The sequence below is a fragment of the Lathyrus oleraceus genome, chromosome 5, assembly GCF_024323335.1.
Source record: "Lathyrus oleraceus cultivar Zhongwan6 chromosome 5, CAAS_Psat_ZW6_1.0, whole genome shotgun sequence".
Lineage (NCBI taxonomy): Eukaryota > Viridiplantae > Streptophyta > Magnoliopsida > Fabales > Fabaceae > Lathyrus > Lathyrus oleraceus.
In genome coordinates, this window is record NC_066583.1 from 456,620,968 (window position 1) to 456,635,848 (window position 14,881).

Sequence of the window (14,881 nt, forward strand, 5' to 3'; positions counted from 1 at the left end):
CAACCATAGTTTTCATGAAATCATCATCATCAAAGCAAATCGACTAAAAACATATTTGAGCACAAAAAATAAAATCCAGATTTCTCATGCATTTCTTAACTATTTTACATGATTCAAGTTTCATTATGTCATACCCCAATTTTGTCCGGGCATATTTAAATTTTTATAGAATTAATTTCATTTTTTATTTATGCATCATATGCATAACAAATCATACATTCCAAGTCCTTCATTTACAAAGATCTCATGCACTTAGCTATTAGGTTACATTCCATTGTTCATTACATGAAAAGCTATAAAATTCAGAAATGATAATGAGATGTTGACTTTTGTCAACCGTGGACCTTTTGGTCAACCGGTTGACCAAAGTCAACCCTTTAGCTAATAAAAAACATTTTAGTCATTTTCATTTTCATTTTCAAATCTTTTTAAACCATAAACATTCATTGTTTCTTTTGAAGCTTGATCACTACAGTATTAATCCAATACTTCTTACACTTCCATACATAAGGTAATACAAACCATGTTCATTGCAAAAGCCAAAACTGTATTGCATAAATTATTATAACCAAAACACATAAACCTTTTCCATTCTTATTACAACCAAAAACCAACTCACGTGCTGACATACACAATACCATCACTAAAGCACATGACCTGAGCGTTAGTACAACATATGCAAAACCATGCCTCAAATTCACGACAGGCCTATGCAATCCGATTGGCAAAGGAAAGGAAACTGCTTCAGGAAGCCAACCTGTTGAGAAAGGTCATCAAAACACACAAATAATGCAGGGGCAAGCTTTATGTTTTGGATCCGGTTTAGATCCAAGCGAACCACCCAAGCCACCGGTTTCCCCGTATATTTCAGGTCATATAGCTACACCAACACAGCCTGTTGCCGTTGCTCCCAACCATCACCGACTGCAGTAGGGTACAATAAGCCAAAGGGCATGACTTGTAATGGATCAAGTGCATGTTGATCTTCTGAGCTGTGAGGATTATGCCACCGTGTTTCGACTACGCAGGATAAAGATCAGGCATTGCTAACAAAAAAACTGTAAGGAGCCAACCGATCCATATCAGTATGTATCAGTACCCTGTGATAGCAACAAAGCGACCACGTTGTGATATACGAAGGTAAGGGCCTAGCTGCAAGGTCATAAACAAACCATGTCGAACTGTAAGAGGAATACCACTTAGAGCAAGCTGCAAATAGTCTATACCTGTAGCAATACAGTAAGATCACAAAGTTAAGGAACGGCACAGTCCAGAGGTGCATCAAAAAGTGAACATGACAAGTGCAAGATGAAGATACTTGCTAAGAACAGCCATTGGATGCGTGCAACGTGAAGGATGTTGTTTAGAAGCCTGTCATTTCCTTATAACAGACCTGCTACAAATTCAATACACTCATCAAGACAAAGGGTACATAATAAAACCTGTTACTACGGTTTCCACAGACTGGACCAGGAGGTCTCAACAATCTTTGTGGGATATCGCTTGGCTTTCAGGCCATTGTTGGCTAGCTGTCAATGACAAGGACTGAGATTGTGAATCAACTGCAGGTGTACATAGAGGAAAGCCAATAAAAACCGCCATTGCACATAGCTCGTCATGATTAATGCGGTGTAAGGAAATGCTATCACGGGACTGTGATGAGAGTTAACCATACCATCTGTGTGTAAATCAGAATTAGCTATCAGGGAGCTAGACCTGCCAGTAGGCCAGCTGCAACTTGCATATCACAAATGAGCCAAAGAACATGCAGGATACAAGTTTTGCAATGCCTGAATGGTACCACAGCAGTTTGATCAGAAGTAAAATCATGAATAAGTGAGAGCAAGGTTATAGTGATTAGCATATTATACCGATTCCATGCAGGATAAATAGATCAAAGTTACTAGTTATACCAAGCTAAAATGTCAATGGCACATCGAAGCAGGTCACAAGAATCGCAAGCAGAAGTTGGTCATATTAATTCCCAAGCTCCAAATTCTGAAATTGCAGAAAAGGAATAAATTATGATACAGGTTATTAGAGATCGAAAAAGAAAACTAGAAGGGGCATAGTTGATTCATCTTACCCTTCCTGAAAGAAACCGGTTCACTAGTAGCAAAACAAGCTGTAATCAAGTAGAGACATCATTGTCGTGCGAACAGACATAACCAACAATAAGGAACAATTCCAGTACGGATAAACCTGCCGAGATGGAGTTACAGGAGCTTTGCCGAACCAACAAATCCATAACAGACCGGCATGGACTGCATAACAGCTTAATGAGAGTGCAATAGCATCACGTTACCTGCATAAACCAAAGTGTCATGAAAATGTCATTAAGCAGCCAACAAATATCACAAGTTAAATTGTTTATAAAGTCCTCATATCAATGGCAACATGAAGAGTTAGCCACCCTACATCAATGTGTGAATTCATGGCAATATCCTGCAGTACATCAGTGGTAACTTCTCCTTTTCGCATCAGTTAACCAAAACCTGTGAAAGAACTCAGAGTTAAAGAACAGTAAAAACCGAGATTTTACCACAAGCACGCAAGTATTTCACAGCAGTAAAATAGAGCTAATACAGGACCACACTTTTTGGTGGATTTCGCTACAGACAAATTGAGGAAATGACTCACGTACCTTGGTCCCCACCAAATCCAGCCCAAAAATTCCTCTCTAACGGAATGATTCTGAATAGATTTGCCAGCTCATGAAGGATAAGGACGTATGAACCTCGTACCACCTCTCTATAAGAAGGGAGTGAAATCCACTGAAGAGGGATCCGAATTTTGACACCGTTACTCTGCTGAGATTTCTTTCACACCCATTCACCAAAGCTCAACACTACCAAAAGTTCACTCAAAGTTCATCATTAGAACTTTGAGAAAACTGAGCTGAAGCCCCTGTCAAGTCAATACACCCAAAGTCAGTGAAGGAAAACGACGAAAGGCGAAAAGAAACCGAACGGAGCTTACTGGGGATTTGGAGAGATTTTTGCTCGAAGAGTCATCGGAGTTTAAGTGGCCGAACGCTTCAGATTTTCTTCCGTCGGTACTTCTTCTTCCCCATTTACTCACCTCATGCTAAAATCTCTAACATAATGTTTATTCACTCAATATGGAATCGGCGTTTCGACTTTCACCTTACTGTATAATAACTTGATATCTGTTGAATGAGTGTGTTTATCTCGATCTTCGTTTTGAATGTGTCATCGAAGCTCATTGCATTTCATTTTCCTCCATTTGTGTGCGATCTGTTTTGAGGAATAGGTTTCAATTTGGGAAAATTGAGATTTAGGGTGTGATCGATTGTTTGCATGTGTGTTAGGTTTATGATGCTCCTTGCATTTCATTTTCCTCCATTTCTTGTAGAAACTGGTAAAGAAATGTGTTTGTTTGGTTTAAGGTAAGAATGGAAACAGGGAGAGAAGAAGAGAGGCTCGTTGCTTTTGTGTGAGTATTAATTCCGGTTTTTGGAGGAAACTTGTGTTTCTTAAACAAGGACTTATAATGTAATTAATAAATTGGTTTTATTTGGTTTTAATATACATGAATGATCATTAGTTAGTTAGCTGGCAAATTCATTTGGTTTTCTACCGTTGGGAAAGCCAAAAGGTTTTAATTACCACATGTCTCAAGCGGCTGTACAGCTGCCTTCCACTTGGATCGATGAAGTGAGTGATTGCAGACTTGAGGTCTCTTCACCTTTTGCATTTTCTTTACTCTGTTTATTTTAGAATGTAACAAAGTTGTTATTGGGCCTTAGAGCCCACTGCGAAGCCACCTACTGTTGAGGCCCTCTATTGGGCCTCCCCCCTGATCCATTATTTTAGAGCTTCACTCACTTTTATTCCAATTTAATTGATTTAATTTACTATATATTTAGGACATTTTAAATTAAAAATTGAGATGACTATGATTAAAATAATAATAGTAGAAATTCTATTCAATTTGTTTTTGACTTTTTTTTATTTGTTTTATTTATTTTATTCACTTATATCTTTATTTATTTTCGTTAGGACGTTACGAACTAATTGAAAAGAGAATTTAATAGATAATTCCTCTAAAAAAAACAAACAATCTAGGTCCAATACCAAATAGTCCTTCTCAAAGTATATTAATTCTAAATAAATTCAAATCCACCATATTTAAATAATATTCTCTTAAAATTATTTAATAATTTAATTTTGAATGAAAAGGAGAATAGTAAGCTTCCGCTTTACTACCTCTCGACTATTCGAATAATTGGCGTACGCCATATTGCTCGAATTGTCGTCATTTAATTAAAACCCTAAAAATTCTATAAAATTAAGATTATTTTCTCAAATTAATTAGAAATTCTAAAAGCACTATTTAAATTAATTTTTGAATGAAAAGGAGATTAATAAGCTTCCGCTTTATTATCTCTCGATTATTCGAATAATTGGCGTACGCCATATTGCTCGAATTGTCGTCATTTAATTAAAACCTAAAAAACTCTATAAAATTAAAATCATTTTCCCAATTTAATTATTCTAATATTCTCTTAAAATCATTTAATAATTTAATTTTGAATGAAAAGGAGAATAGTAAGCTTCCGCTTTACTACCTCTCGACTATTCGAATAATTGGCGTACGCCATATTGCTCGAATTGTCGTCATTTAATTAGAACCTTAAAAAACTATATAAAATTAAAATCATTTCTCCAATTTAATTATTCTAAAAGTCTTTTTTTTTAAATAATTAATGTTTAAATGAAAAGGAGATTAATGAGCATCCGCTCCATTATCTCTCGATTATTCGAATAATTGGCGTACGCCATATTGCTCGAATCTTCGTCATTTAATTAAAACCCCAAAACGCCTTAAAACTAAAATTACTCCCTCGATTAATTATAAATTCTAAAAGCTTTATTTTAATAATTAATCTTTGAATGAAAAGGAGAATAGTGAGCATCCGCTTCATTATCTCTCGATTATTTGAATAATTGGCGTACGCCACATTGCTCGAATCTTCGTCATCAAATTAAAACACAATCGAACAAATTCAAAACACCTTCACAAATCAAACTTAATTCCTCGCCCCCGTGCGACCAACAACTTAAAAAATTCTTTTCAAAAGAACACTGTTAATCCTTTCTAATGCGCATAACAAACCAATGCTTAGGCCTCCGCCGAGAGTAAACAAGCCAGCGTTTAGCCTTTAGGACGCGATCTACATAGTCGTTCATTAAAAGACACCAACAAAAACCGTAGTGCCCGAACTACGAATGCTCTGATTTCCTTATTGCACCATAAGGATACGTAGGCACGAGATTGCGAGATCTTGGCGAGCACACTAATAAAAAACCTCCCATTTCCCCCTCTTGAGGTCTTCACCCATACTTGTTATCAACTCTACTTACTCGAAGAAAGCAAATAACATTTAACTAACATTCAAATAGCAAATTAGACTAAAAGGTTCCCGTTGAGTACAACGGACGTGAGGGGTGCTAATACCTTCCCCTTGCGTAATCGACTCCCGAACCCGAATATGGTTGCGACGACCATTATTCCATTTTCTAAAAGATTTTATCGATATTTTCCTATTCCTTCATTGGGATAAATAAAGTTCGGTGGCGACTCTGTTCGAACATAAAACTTTTCCGCGACCATCGCGAGGAATCGTATTTTTCGAGATGCGACAGATGGCGACTCCGCTGGGGACTCATTGTTTCAAGCAAGAGAGAGTCAAGCCTAACTTAGTCAATTTGCTATGAATGTTAGAATACCTCTTTTTATTTTCTTCTGTATATCTTGATGTATTATTTATGCTATGTAATTTATTCTGCTTTGTGTTGGGTGATCTGTGGTGTTTGATATATGTTGTGAGATAAGCTCCGTACCTGAGCTTTGAGAAGAACTTAGAACCCGGAGTTGTGTAGTATTGAACCGGGGGGTGTACACCTCATTGGGACAATACGAGAACTCCACCTAGAGTAGATCTGTTCAGAGTTTCCATCATAATATGGCTAGCCCATCATTGCGAGGAAACGTTGAACATGGTCCATGACTTTGGGAACCTCATCTTAAACTGAAGTCCGTCTTCATGATTGGCGATCGTGTAGTATTGAACCGAAGGGTGTACACCCTGTTCGAACAATACGAGGATCCCACTTAGAGTAGACCGATTCAGAACTTCCATTTCAATGTGGCTAGCCCATTATTGCGATGGAAGACTGAACTTGGTCCATGACTCTAATTTCTTATCATGAAAATGGATAACCTTAGGAGAAATCCTTGATGTGTGGGGTAAAAGACATAGAACCGTTGTTAAGTTGAACCTTGTGATATATGTGAAACCTGGATCCCTGCCATTGCATAAACATCATGTTGCATTCATTATGAGCATAGCAAAATCATTTACACACTTTCTTATTTTCAGGGAATTTCAAAATTTTCAGTTAATTAAGCATTCAAGAACAAATGGAGTCAGGAAAGAAAAAAACATTCCAAATCAAAGCTAAGGTACCGTGTGTGAAGAAGTTCATTGCATTCAGAGATGGGTTGACTAATATCCGTCGAGACGCATTCACACTCAAATATGGGAAGATTCTACACTTGTTGTCTGTACCGGTGCAGAAAGAAGCTATTACCGCACTAGCCCAGTTTTATGATCCACCACTCAGAAGTTTCCTCTTTAGAGATTTCCAGTTGGCCCCGACTTTGGAAGAATTCGGAAGAATATTGGACTCTCCTAAGCAGAAGAAGGGACCATACAGGGGGCTAGGTCAAATCCCTAAACCCGAAGAGTTGGCAGAAGTACTAGACATCCCAGTCAAAGATCTAACCCCTAACATCAAAATTTGGGGGAAGGTGCAAGGAATTCCACAAGAGTACCTGGAAAAAACTGCTCAAAGCTTTGCCAAAGCCCAGAAGTGGGAAGCCCATGATACTATCATGGCTTTACTTATTTTTGGATTGGTGTTATTTCCTAACATGGAGAAGTTAATTGATGTAGCAGCTATTAGCGTGTTTTGGGCCGTCAAGGTTAAGAACGAAGATCCAGTACCCGCACTCCTAGCAGATGTCTATCACACCTTGCACTTACGCTTTGAGAAGGAGGGAGGACTGATGTTATGTTGCATACCACTCCTTTACCAATGGCTTGTCTCTCATGTGTTCAAAGAGGTTGATACAATTGAAAGTATGGATGGATATGAGTGGTCTCAAAAGCTAGTAGGACTCACTGAAAATACCATTATTTGGTATCCTCATGGTTTGAATGTGGGAGATACAATTACTAGTTGCGGAGAATTTCCGAATGTACCATTGATAGGGTCAAAAGGATGCATTAGCTACAATCCTATTTTAGCGATGAGGCAGTTGGGTTATCCTATCACCTATAAGCCGGACGACCAGTTGTTAGAAGGTTTTGTGTTCCATGATATGGACGATCCCGTTATGCTGAGAAGGGTTATCCGAGCCTGGGAGAAAATTTGCTTCAGAGGACAAGACAAAGGAAAGGGTGTCATAGGGGATAGAGAACCCTATCATCAATGGGTCACCAGAAGAAGTCTAGAGATCAAGCTGCCATTCATCCTCGATCCTCCAACTCAACCTTCACCACCAGAACCCATCCCTGTCTCCATGGAAGAAATGGAAGTGTTGAAAGCTACTATAGAAAGACTTGGACGAGAAAATGAAGAGCTACAGACCAGCTTCCAACAAGTTTCAAATGAAAGAAATGAAATAAGATGGGAACTAGAGAGGAAGAAGGCCCAGCTTGAGGCGACTGAGGAAAAGGTCGACAAGGAAGAACATAAGAGAAAGAAAGTGAAGGTAGGCATGGAACAAGCTGATCACTGCCTAGAAACCCTTAAAGAGCAGTTAAGACAAGTTGAGAAAGAATGCCAGAAGAATAGGCGATGGTGGCTACGAGCTACAGAAGAGAAAAAGGAAGTTAGAGAGATATTGGAGGCTAAAATACAAGATCTCACTATCTCCCTCCATAATGCTGAGACCCAAGCCGAGCACGAGCGCCGACTTAAGGAAAGAGCCCTTGAAGCTTCTCGAGTCACACCTACGACTTGGGCCGACAAATGTCAAGAAGCAAAAGATGCTAGAGAGGTTGCTCAACATTGGAAGGACAGATTTGAGGCATTCCATCAAGACAGTGTGATATGGCTAAGAGAAAGAGAGCAAGTCATTGAGGATTACGATACTTTTAGAAGAACTATCGATTTCTTGCAAGCGGACAAAGATGGGTACCGTGCAAAGCTCAACGGTTTGGTACAATTCTGCAACTGGACGACACAAGAAATGCCTTGGAGGTTGAGAGAGGCGGTGGAAGGATTGGACCAACATGGCACACATCCCGCCGTAATCCATTTTGTTATGATGTGTCAGGGGATGGTGAAGAGGTTCAAGCTTGAATTAGAAGAACTCATAACTCGAAAGACTGCTGTGTGATTCTGTTGTTTTTCTTATATTCAGTTTAGTATTTGAGCTGTATTGATTTGGGCGGTTATGCCTTTGTACTCCGTACTTTAAACATTTGAATAGAGGAGGATGATCCTCATTTTTATTTCCTAACTTTATGTTTTCTTCGAATGCTTAATATAACTACAACTGTGATGAAAATTCCCTGAAAATGAAATATGCATAACATTCGCATCTTCATGCATCATGCTTCATAAAAACGAAAAAAACAAAAAACTTACCCAACCTTTTGCCCTCTATCCAGTAACGCTGACTAATCAACACCGGTACGAGACGCGAAGCAACTACAAGATGACGTTAGAGCAAGTGGAGGCTAACCAAGCTACCATGAGGTCAGACATCAATACGATCCAAGAGAAGATGGATCAACTGCTGGAAACAATGCTCGCCATCGCCCAGAGAGAGAGGGTTGCTGATGCAGAAAATGAGGCTAGAAGGAATGATAACCCATCAAGTTTGGTCCACCCAGATGAGAGCTACGTCCACGCCAAGAAGAGTCTGGTTCACATACCAATAGGAAGCAAAGGAGAGGGGGATCGTGCAGAGCCTTCTGAAGCACCTGCTCATTATGGGTCCGAAATGGGAGATGACCCGTATGAAGCTTTCTATGTGCCGGATCAACCAAAGCCTAAAACACTTCCAGATCCATCTGCAGATAGGCTTCGTGCCTTGGAAAAGAAGATCAAAGCTATCGAAGGGAATAATATCTTCGGTGCCTCTGCCATGAACATGCGTCTGGTATCAAATTTGGTCATCCCGGCTAAATTTAAAACTCCTGATTTCGAGAAATACCAAGGCCAGACCTGCCCAAGAAGTCACCTAGTGATGTACTTCAGGAAAATGGCTGCTCATACCGAAAATGACAAACTGCTTATACACTGTTTCCAGGACAGCTTGAGTGGAGCATCTCTGAGATGGTACATGAGCTTAGAGCAAGGGCGGATTCAAAACTGGGAAGATTTGGCTGACGCATTCCTCCGTCAGTACAAATATAATTTGGATATGGCACCTGACCGAATGCAGTTGCAAGGGATGGCAATGAAAGAAAATGAGTCCTTTAAAGAATACGCCCAGCGATGGAGAGAGTTGGCTGCTCAGGTAGAGCCACCATTGTCTGAGAAGGAAATGACTGGAATATTTGTGGACACGCTGAAGGACCCATTCTTTGATAGATTGGTGAGTAGTGCAGCATCCGATTTTGCACATCTGGTCACAATCGGAGATCGTATAGAAAAGGGTCTGAGGGATGGAAAGATTTCAGGAGCCGTGGCAACCTCTAGCGCACCGAAAAAGTATTCTGGAGGCTTCCAAAAGAAAAAAGAGGGTGAAGCGAATGCTGTATCTAGAGGCTACAAAGGGAAGCAACAGGCTTCATATGGCCAAGTCGCTGCCGTGGTACCCATACCTTATCAACAACCCATACAACAACAACCAATGTATCAACCACAACATCAACAACCTCGTCAACAACAGAACACAGCACCACCAAGACAATTCAAGCCAAAGCCTCCAAGAAGGCAACTTGACCCTCTACCAGTGCCTTATAGCCAAATATTCCCATATTTGCAAAAGGAGGGTCTCCTGACATTGAGGGAGTTGAAACCGGCTGTTTTTCCATATCCACCAGGATATGATGCTAACGCCCATTGTGAATTTCACATGGGAGCGCCCGGCCATACTCTGGAGAATTGTTTTGCATTCCAAAATAGGGTACAAGACCTGATTGAAGCAAAAGTTGTTACTTTCACTCCAAGACGCCCGAACGTGAACACTAATCCCATGCCAACACATGGAGATGCTTCCGTCAGTGCCATTGAGGAGAGTGATCAGGGAGAACTGATTCTTAAGGTTGAAGAGATTCAAACCCCTATCACCATGATAGGGGCACAACTGCTAAAAGGTGGTCTAGTCCCAGAGGAGCTAGTCAATGATGAGAATGATGAAGGGTTGAGAAATTTTATACAACAAATGCTGGACCAAGGCGAGTTACAGATAAATCGCTGTGTCAAGAACAAGGGAGAGAAAGAGATAGCCGTCGTGGTGGACATCCTCTATGATGAGGTTAACGTGGACATCCCTTTTGATGAGGTTAACGTAGACATCCCTTTTGATGAGGTTAACGTGGACATCCCTTTTGATGAGGTTAATGTGGCCATCCCTTATGATGAGGTTAATGTGGAAATCCCCATAAACCCATTGGTGATAGAGTTTCCAGCACCGTTCGCGTACAAGGATGAGAAGGCGGTACCGTGGATATATCAGCCCAGAGCTTTTAAGCAAGGGCAGGAAGACCGACCCGTAGTGATCAGTGAACCAAACGTTACCTCAATTGTGGGGCCAGCCGGAATGACGCGCAGTGGCCGAGTGTTCGCGCCAAGGGCTGTTGATGCTTCTACAAAAGCCAAAGGGAAAGAAATTGCTACTCCTGTCCAAATCCCTGTCCCAAATCAAGAAATGCAAGAAATGCACCTGTCGCCTAAAGTTGCGGTCACTCGTGAGGAGGCTGAGGAATTTCTAAGGATAATCAAGAAAAGTGATTATAAAGTGGTGGACCAATTGAATCAAACACCTTCAAAAATCTCCATGTTATCTCTGTTGCTCAACTCAGAAGCACACAGGAATTCATTGTTGAAAGTGTTAAGCGCAGCACATATCACGAAAGACATAACAATAGAACAGTTTGACGATGTGATAGCTTGCGTAACCACTGGAAATTTTTTGGGGTTTAATGATGATGAACTACCAGTTGAGGGAAAGAACCATAACAAGGCCCTACATATCTCCTTGAAGTGTATAGATACTATATTATCAAGGGTATTAGTAGACACAGGTTCCTCACTGAACGTCATGCCAAAAACCACGTTGATAAAGCTGCCGATGGAAGGGATGAATATGAAGCCCAGCACCCTAATTGTGAAAGCATTCGATGGCTCAAGACGAGCAGTGATAGGAGAGGTTGACCTACCAATCAAAATAGGCCCAACTTTCTTCAATATCACATTCCAGGTTATGGACATACATCCCGGTTATAGCTGCTTACTTGGGAGACCATGGATCCACTCTGCAGGTGCCGTCACCTCCACTTTACACCAAAAGCTAAAATTCATTACCAATGACAAGATGATTGTGATTGGAGGGGAGGAGGATATCTTGGTTAGCCACTTAACATCTTTCCGATATATCGAAGTAGATGGCGAGATAACCGAGACACCATTCCAGTCCTTGGAAGTGGTGAATATGATGGCTGTTCAAAAGACATTGGAGACTCCGAAGTCAGGACCATCCATGGCCTCGTGGCAAGGAGCTAAAGCTGTGATGGAAAGTGAAAACGCTCAAGACTGGGGCAAAGTGGTGGAAGTGAACCAGAAGCGAGACAAGTTTGGGTTAGGGTATGACCCATCGTTGACTGAAGCCAGTAACCAACACGATGAAGAGCAGATTCCTCCTGTAAAAGAAACGTTCATCAGCGCTGGCCACATTTTTGGAAACCAGGTGGCCATGATCAATGTTGAAGATCATGAGGAAGGAGCGTCTAGCTGGATACGACAAGCCGCGCCTAATGAAGAACTGACAAACTGGAAGGCTGTGGAAGTCCCTCAAATTTTTCAAAAGTAATTTTATTATTTTAGACAAAACCCTGTGCTCTGCCCAAGGCACAGTGGCATGTTGTAGGGCCCCCTTTATCTTTTTTTAAGAATTTTTCTATCAATAATAAATGGAGATTTGCATTCAATTTTTTTTGTTCCTTTCCTTTCGTTTTTTACAAAAAATGGCATCAATTTTTATGCACGCACTTTCTAAATAAACTGCATAAATCATAACATGCAGAAACACCACCGAGACCATTGATAACGACACTGCTAGGGTCTGGCATGACTTTGATTGTCCGATTTACCAAGCTGAAGAGGAAGTGGGTGAAGAGTGCGAACTCCCTGAAGAGTTGGCCAGATTACTCAGACAGGAAGAGAAGGTCATTCAACCACACCAAGAGGACGTCGAAGTTATCAACCTGGGAACAGAAGAAGACAAAAGAGAAGTAAGAGTAGGCGCCGCGCTTCAAGATGCAGTGAAGACTAGATTGATAGAGCTCCTCCGTGAATATAACGATGTGTTTGCATGGTCTTACCAAGATATGCCCGGATTAGACACTGATATCGTGACCCACAAACTTCCCCTTAAAGAAGAATGCTCTGCCGTCAAACAGAAGCTAAGAAGAACTCGACCGGATATGGCTCTCAAAATCAGAGAAGAGGTGAGAAAGCAGTTTGACGCTGGTTTCCTAGAAGTCGCAAAGTACCCACAATGGGTTGCCAACATTGTACCGGTACCAAAGAAAGATGGGAAAGTCCGCATGTGCGTAGATTACCGAGACCTAAATAGAGCTAGTCCCAAAGACGATTTCCCATTACCTCACATCGATGTATTGGTAGATAACACAGCCCAGTTCTCTGTATTTTCCTTTATGGATGGTTTCTCCGGATACAACCAAATTAAAATGGATCCCGAGGACATGGAGAAGACCACGTTCATTACCCCTTGGGGCACCTTTTGTTACAAGGTAATGCCGTTTGGATTAAAGAACGCTGGGGCAACATATCAACGCGCTATGGTGACCCTCTTTCATGACATGATTCATAAAGAGATTGAGGTGTATGTTGACGACATGATTGCCAAATCCCAGACAGAAGAGGAACATATCACTAATCTGGAGAAACTGTTTGCTCGTTTGAGGAAGTTTCGGTTGAGACTTAATCCTAACAAATGCACATTTGGGGTTCGATCCGGGAAGCTTTTAGGCTTTATTGTAAGCCAAAAGGGAATTGAGGTAGATCCTGACAAAGTTCGAGCCATTCAGAATATGCCATCACCAAGAACTGAGAAGGAAGTCCGTGGTTTCTTGGGAAGATTGAATTACATCGCTCGGTTTATCTCTCATCTTACTGCCACATGTAAACCGATATTCAAGCTTTTAAGGAAGAATCAAGGCGTGGAGTGGAATGATGACTGCCAGATAGCCTTCGATAAAATCAAAGAATACTTACAAGAGCCACCGATTCTGATGCCCCTTGCAGAAGGGAGACCCCTCATCGTGTACTTAACAGTGCTCGACGAGTCCATGGGTTGTGTATTGGGACAACAAGATGCGACTGGTAGAAAGGAACATGTCATATATTATCTGAGCAAGAAGTTTAATGATTGCGAGACCAGATATTCCTTACTCGAGAAGACTTGTTGTGCACTCGCATGGGCCGCCAAACGTCTCAGACAGTACATGCTGACTCACACGACTTGGTTGGTATCTAAAATGGATCCCATCAAGTACATATTCGAGAAACCAGCTCTTACCGGTAGGATTGCTCGATGGCAGATGTTGTTATCAGAATACGATATTCAATATGTTGCACAAAAGGCAATCAAAGGAAGCGTACTGGCAGACCATCTTGCTCACCAACCATTGGAGGATTACCAACCTTTGAAGTTTGACTTCCCAGATGAGGACATTATGGTTGTCAAGGATGCTGAAGACTCTGAACAAGAGGAGAATCTCGAGCCAAAAGCAGGATGGACCCTCATGTTCGACGGTGCCTCAAATGCAATAGGCCATGGAATTGGGGCAGTGTTGATGTCTCCCAAGAATTTCCATCTACCATTCACTGCAAAGCTCTGTTTTACCTGTACAAATAACATGGCTGAGTATGAAGCTTGCATACTATGGTTGGAAGAAGCCATTGAGTTGAAGATTAAGGTGCTAGAAGTATTTGGGGATTCCGCCCTGGTGATACATCAGATTAGAGGTGATTGGGAAACAAGACATGCCAACCTAATTCCGTATCGGGATTACGTGCTGAAGTTACTCCCAAAATTCGACAAAATCACTTTCTCGCACATTCCTCGGGAAGAGAATCAGATGGCAGATGCGTTAGCAACCTTGGCTTCCATGTACAAGTTAATATGGCCCAACCATCAGCCTCACATTGAAATTAGGCGTTTTGATGAACCCGCGCATTGCTTGACGACAGCAGAAGAGCCAGATGGTAAACCCTGGTTCTTTGACATTAAACGATATCTAGAGAAGCAGGAATACCCGGCAGAGGCCTCTAGCCTTGACAAAAGGACCCTCCGGAGACTGGCATCGAAGTTCCTCTTGAATGGGGAAGTATTGTACAAGCAGAATTATGACATGGTTTTGTTGAGGTGTGTGGACAAACACGAAGCTAATCAGCTTATGAAGGACATACATGAAGGGTCTTTCGGCACACATGCAAATGGGCACTCCATGGCGAAGAAGATCCTTAGGGCAGGTTACTACTGGTTAACGATGGAAGCTGACTGTTATCATTACACCAGAGCATGCCACAAATGCCAGATTTATGCTGACAAAATACATGTACCGCCTACCCCGCTGAATGTTATAGCA

At 41.2% G+C, this 14,881-nt stretch overlaps 1 protein-coding gene and 1 long non-coding RNA gene across 12 annotated transcripts; one reads left to right on the forward strand and one right to left on the reverse strand.

Annotated features, from left to right (window-relative positions):
- Nucleotides 1-507: 507 nt before the first annotated feature.
- On the reverse strand, nucleotides 508-3,646 carry LOC127085397 (uncharacterized). 11 transcript variants are annotated; one of them, XR_007789124.1, is made up of 7 exons: nucleotides 2,980-3,643; nucleotides 2,645-2,907; nucleotides 2,419-2,495; nucleotides 2,203-2,305; nucleotides 2,087-2,125; nucleotides 1,914-1,998; nucleotides 508-1,790 (listed from the first exon to the last, which is right to left on the reverse strand). It is a non-coding gene; the product is annotated as an uncharacterized LOC127085397 (long non-coding RNA). The 11 variants fall into 11 exon arrangements; XR_007789123.1 differs by having other exon boundaries at nucleotides 508-1,562; nucleotides 1,676-1,790; nucleotides 2,087-2,305; nucleotides 2,980-3,641; XR_007789125.1 differs by having other exon boundaries at nucleotides 508-1,529; nucleotides 1,676-1,998; nucleotides 2,087-2,305; nucleotides 2,980-3,646.
- Nucleotides 2,901-12,196, forward strand: LOC127085395 (uncharacterized). The gene is made up of 2 exons (XM_051025910.1): nucleotides 2,901-3,055; nucleotides 8,708-12,196. The coding sequence occupies exon 2, from the start codon at nucleotides 8,755-8,757 to the stop codon at nucleotides 12,076-12,078; it is 3,324 nt and encodes a 1,107-aa protein (XP_050881867.1). The 5' UTR covers nucleotides 2,901-3,055; nucleotides 8,708-8,754; the 3' UTR covers nucleotides 12,079-12,196.
- The last annotated feature ends 2,685 nt before the right edge of the window (nucleotides 12,197-14,881 follow it).

Excerpts from the sequence above, each read along its gene's own strand:
- LOC127085395 (XM_051025910.1), top strand. The coding sequence starts at position 8,755 with ATGACGTTAGAGCAAGTGGAGGCTAACCAAGCTACCATGAGGTCAGAC.